Here is a 6,000-nt window from a genome sequence, read left to right on the forward strand (position 1 = left end):
GAGTGTGACAGAAGAACAGAATTAATGAAAAGAAAGAAGCACAGTGCAGCCCATATGCCCTAATAGCATATGCTATCATGTGCTGTTCTAGATGAAAGTGAAAGAGGAGGATCTGTGGATTGGCACTTACGGGAGACTGTTCCAGAAGCTCTGCTCCTCTAGTGCTGAAATTCCTATTGGGATCTATCGAACTGAGTCACACATTTTCTGCACTTCTGAGGTGAGATCTAAGCAAGATGTCAGGCTATCAATCTCCAGTCCAAGAACTTATTTATTAAATACACAAAAAACAAATGAATGTATGCAGTGATGTATTTCCATTGAGATCTCATTTTGGTGCTTGAGCAAAAACTAAAAACAGAAGAAAATGATTTACCTCAATGAATTATGGTCAGCCTCCCTTCTTTAAAGATGTGTAAATGTAACTTATTGTCTCGCCACCTTAGTCGCAGGTGTCAGTCAGCGTTGATGACTGCGAGGACACAAAGGATAAGGGGGACGAGTCTCGCAACAACGACCCATCCGATCACCCCCTGTTGAGGAAGAAGAGCATGCAGTGGGCTCGGCGTCTGAGTAAGAAAAGTGTGCGGTGGCAGGGGGCGAGCCGGGATTCGAACAAAGAAAACGCCCAGCGCATTGCCCAGCAGCGCCTCAACCTCTACAGGCGCTCTGAGAGGGAAGAGCTGTCAGAACTGGTCCGCAACCGCATGAGGCACCTGGGCCTCCCCACATCTGGATATGGTAATGATAGACACGAGAAAACCGACAGCTCGGTATTTAATTGTTTTTAATCTAACTGCTGTTTGTGTACCTGTAGATGACCTGACAAATCTGACAGCCAGTGACGTCATGAACAGAGTTAATCTGGGTTACCTACAAGGTATTCAACTCATGATCCTGCAAATACAGTTTGATCATGGCATCGCCTTTTGTGCTTGACTGTGGTGATGTTTGTGTTTCAGATGAACAGAACGATCACCAAAATACTCTCTCCTATGTCCTTATTAACCCATCTCCTGACACTAGGCTGGAGCTCAATGATGTTGTGTAAGTTTTACTACTTTATGTTGCTGCGCTGTGTATTTCCCTTCCTCCACATCGTTGTATTTCGATGTATTTACATGTCTGATGACATCAAATTATTCAACGGTGAGGGAAAAAGAAAAAAAAATGCCAGTAAGATATTAGTGCACACTATAATTAAAATAAAGTGAATTGCCAATATTTTTATGTTATTAATGAATGAATGTAATTTGTAGAGCAAATCCATAAAAATGGCATATTAACTAATTTTACATGCTACAACTTTACATTTTTGTCAGTTTATTAGGCATCTAAGCTGTAAAGAGATAAAGACTTAGCTGGTTTTTATAGTAGATTATGTTGCAATTAATGAGCAGACATCGAAAAGAGTACACTCAAAAAAATGAAATTGAGTGGTTGTTACGTTTACAAAATTCAAACTTGCAATGTGAACAAAATAATTTCATGTTTCTGTGGTGAACGTAATTAAATCATGTAGGATCTGCATGAAATCCAGCAACTTAATTTATTCTTGTTGAGATGACATGATACAATCTAGTAAGAGTGGTTAGTTGCCTGGATTCACAAAATTCACAAGATCAGACAAGAGTTCAAACCACAGGAAAATCACTGGGGTTAGAAGAGAGAGACAACCATACACACACTATTAGCTATTTATTGTGGTTTAACCTGTAAAGGACAAAAACGTACAGAAAATTCTATATAAAGCCTTGTAATCATAGTTTCCCTATTTTTTTAAACTCTATATTGACAGCTCGGTGGCACAGTGGTTAGCACTGTTGCCTCGCAGCAAGAAGGTCTTGGGTTCAAATCTGCAATCTGGCCAAGTTTGCAGTGGGTTCTTTCTGGGTACTCTGGTTTCCTGCCACAGTTAAAGTCATGCATAAATTAGGTTTAGGTTAATTGGTGTTTCTAAAATATCTGTGAACATGAGTGCAAATGGTTGTCTGTCTCTCTGCGATAGACTGGTGACCTGTCCAGTACTCTGACTCCCACCCTATCACATCTGGGATAGGCCCCAGTGTCACTGCAACCCTGGTAAAGATAAGAGGAGTGCAAGTTATTATAAATCCATTAACATTTTATGTTAACAAGACTCTAGACTTTGTTACACTTTGTTGAACACTCCAAAAATAAATAACTTTATAAATGAATGTAAAATAACCATGGAAAGGATTTCCACATTAATAAATGGCTTTCTATCACAATTAAGCATTTTTGTTGTACTAACGTAATTTGCATTGGTTGGATCAACTCAATTAAATTAAGTTGGACTCAACTGTAGTAAAACAGTTGATTCATCATTAATTAATCAAGTTAGTCCAACTCAAGTACATTAAGTTGGATTAACAGAATTGCTTAATGCTAAAATAAAGCAATATAATTACGTGGAAATTCTTTCCATGATTTTTTATGTTCATTCAAAGAGTTATTTTTTTGAGTGTACTGGACTTAATTTTGTCTGGTGGCAAGAAGCACACCTCTTATGAATATAAATAAAAGAGGGGTAAATAAAGGTGATGTCAGTAAGTTGCTTCAATTGCCTTTAAATTGTAAATTAAAGACGCTACAATAATAGAGAAAAAACTCCAACAATCAGACAACCCCCTATGAGCAAGCACTTGGTGACAGTGGGAAGGAAAAATTCCCTTTTAACAGGAAAAAACCTCTGGCAGAACCAGGCTCAGGGAAGGGCATGACCAATTAAGGCTAAGGTGTAGGGGGGCATGACAAAAGACATGCTGTGGAAGAGAGCGAGAGATGAATAATATCTAATTATTAGATACTGAGTGGTGTATAAACACTTAGACAGTGAAAAAAGGTGGTGAAGAAACACTCATGGGAAGCACCCGGCACTCTAGATCTGTTGCAGCGTAACTAAGGGAGACTAAGGGAGGTTTCAGGGTCACCTGATTCAGCCCTAACTATATGCATTATCAAAAGGAAAGTTTTAATCATAATCTTAAATTTAGAGAGCGTGTCTGTCTCCTGAATCCAAACTGGAAGCTGGTTCCACAGATTAGGGGCCTGAAAGCTGAAGGATCTGCCTCCCATTTTACTTTTAAGTATCTTAGGAACCACCAGTAACTCCTAGAGCATTAGAGCAAAGCACTCTAATGGGTTGATATGATACAATGAGGCCTTTAAGATGTCCTGGTCCTTTCATTCTTCAGTGAGCTGAGTGAGTATGGAGCAGTTTTAATAATGAGCGAGATACATCAGCATTTCATTGCTTTCTGCTCTCTTTCTCCCACCCAGCTACTTGATTCGTTCGGACCCTCTGGCTCACGTCCCCGAAGAGCCCCCTGTCCACAGCAGCAGCCTGAAAGAGAGACACGAGTCCAGCATGGACACCAGAGAGGACACCCAGCTCTGATACCCTGCCAACCTTTATTGCTACACTCATTAACCCAGCTTCAGCTTCTGTGGGGGTCTCGTTGCATCCATGCGGGTCCAGTCTGAAAGAGGACAATTTGTGCTACAAAGTTTCAGCACCTGCAGTCTGCCACTGTATTATACGAGTGCCTAATGTTTGTCAGGTGACAGCTGATGTCATCAGTGACATTTTCATCCTCTTGCCACAAACTCTGTAAAAATAGTGTGTTGATATTTGTGAGAGCTCTTTTTAGATAGAACTTTATTAACTTTATTAATCCCTCGGGTGGGTTCCTCTGGGAAATTCGATTTCCAAAAAAGCACAGCACCGACAGAAGTTACAGATTTACAGAATATTATATATATATATATATATATATATATATATATATATATATATATATATATATATATATATATATATATATATATATATATATATATATATATATATACACACACACACACACACACACACACACACACACACACACACACACACACACACACATATATAAATACAGAGACAATATAAATAAAATATACGAAGGGGATAAATAGAATAAATAGGAATAAAAATAAAAATACAAGTGAAAATAGGAATAAAAATAAAAATGAGCAGTCAGGGACATGCTTGTTATGAAGTGAAGTGAGCTAACTGAAGGAATGCCAGTCAGTTTCATCAGAGCTAAAGAGCCGGCCCTGGTTAGAATGAATCCAATTCATTTAGCCATTCAAGTATGAGCACAGAAATATGTATTTGTCACTGAAAGCTACAGAACTCTGGTGGTTTGGTTTGAAGTATCGTTATTAGAAAAATTGTGACATTGAAGTTCAGGATTTAATCCTCTTTCCTTGCTTTTTTTTTTTGAGAATATCAGGTGATCATATTTTGAATTTCCCTGGATACACATTTTCTGTTTACCACCACTCGCATAAACTCAAGCGTAACTTGCAACACTACATGACTCAAATAAAAATATATGCTTTAAACTCTCAAAGCTTAATTTTTGCAGCTGAAGAATAGAAGTAGATTTTTAGTGGTGTAGATTAGTATCATGTACAAATAATGGTGGTTACTTATATGTTTGCTGCAGTGCATTTCTTAGACTGGATGAAGTATTTACTACTACAAGAGCTTAGTTCAACCCTTTAAACAGGCTGTGCCATGTATTCAATATTGTGCCATAAAGTATTTAGTTGATTAACACTATATTAGTAATTAGAGAGCGCCATTTTTCTTTCAGCACCGCTAAGTGAAACACTTTTGCTTCATAATATACAATTGTGGTTGCTTTGGCCTAATGTAAGAGTCTTTCTGACTCTTTGACTTCGTACTTATTTGAGTGTTGAACTTATTTATACTTGAGTCTTATTTTATTCGCACATTAAAGTGCTGTATTATGAACACAACATACTGAAATGATTTCAAGTTGCCTATATTGTTTTTTTACTATAGAAACCTGTCTATTAGTAAGCAATGACATTAAAGGAATAGTCTGATGCTTTAGAGACTTTGCAAGAATTTTGAGAAGAATGCTACTGCTTAAATTGTTTTAAGATAATTTCATAAAAATGTTAGCTTACTTTAAGATAAGCACCATAAATGGGGGGAGCAACTAACCTGCCCGGAGGCCGCAACAGACTGAGCTAAGTAACATGTTAAATCTAATTTAGGCTTTTTAATTATTTGAATTGTGAAAATATCATTTATGGATTGTGTATTGTGTTTATACAAGCCTCTGTTTATTCCTTCTTCTTCTTTTCTCAACAACCCAGAGCTAGTTAATGAATAAACCGAAGAACAAACTTGCACCTCTAAATGCACAGACACAAATCACTTATGTACCTGCATGAAAATATGGGACATTTAATACATTATTTATAGATTATTAAAGTCCTATTATTTAATAAAACAAGTTATTGGGATACGTTCAAGGTGAAATCTGATTTTTGTTGTTGCCATCACAGGAAGTTATGATTTGGTTGTGATAGAGAAATGTTGTTTTATAAATTGTCTGAATGTATGCATGAAGTGGGTTTGATCAGTGAGACGCTCCCTCTGATCTCTGTTTGAAAGATTATACACTTCAGCTTCCTTCTAACTGGCTTTTGAGACCTGACCTGATTTTATGAGAAATGTGTTTGCCCCGATGAGCAGGAGGAAACTGCAGCTGAAAGTCGTCAACTTTCTTTGGTGGCCGCTGAGGCTGACTGCACGAGTGAGTAAATCCCCATAAAGTACCCTGTTTAAAAGACCATTCTTTAGAGTATTAAAAAGTATGTCTGATGCAAAAAAACATACATATATGTAAAGCCATGCACCTAACACTGGTGCTATTGCCATGGTTACCTTAATTGACAGGAGCTAGTTGGTGTATACTTTGCTTCACTTCCACTGATTGGCGTCACTAAACTGGAATCTGTAATTATGCTGCTGGTGATTTTTGAAGCATTTTTAATGGAATTTTCTCGCTAAAAAGGGATTTCACATTTTTACTTGTTCTTTCAAATACAAAATGACTTGATAACATTAATGAGAGATAGGTCTGACAGATTATAGGTGAAAAATAATCACTT

At 37.3% G+C, this 6,000-nt stretch overlaps 1 protein-coding gene across 1 annotated transcript in view; it reads left to right on the top strand.

Moving 5' to 3' along the window:
* kcnt1a (potassium sodium-activated channel subfamily T member 1a) overlaps nucleotides 1-3,546 on the top strand; it is a 37,316-nt gene extending 33,770 nt beyond the window's left edge. Inside the window, exons 26-30 of the mRNA XM_080874560.1 lie at nucleotides 92-220; nucleotides 447-741; nucleotides 818-880; nucleotides 963-1,047; nucleotides 3,304-3,546. Coding sequence (XP_080730686.1) covers nucleotides 92-220; nucleotides 447-741; nucleotides 818-880; nucleotides 963-1,047; nucleotides 3,304-3,421 — 690 coding nt within the window. The 3' untranslated portion in view covers nucleotides 3,422-3,546. The remainder of the gene's footprint in view (nucleotides 1-91; nucleotides 221-446; nucleotides 742-817; nucleotides 881-962; nucleotides 1,048-3,303) is intronic.
* The last annotated feature ends 2,454 nt before the right edge of the window (nucleotides 3,547-6,000 follow it).

Source organism: Rhamphochromis sp. 'chilingali' (genome assembly GCF_963969265.1).
Source record: "Rhamphochromis sp. 'chilingali' genome assembly, chromosome: 2".
NCBI lineage: Eukaryota > Metazoa > Chordata > Actinopteri > Cichliformes > Cichlidae > Rhamphochromis > Rhamphochromis sp. 'chilingali'.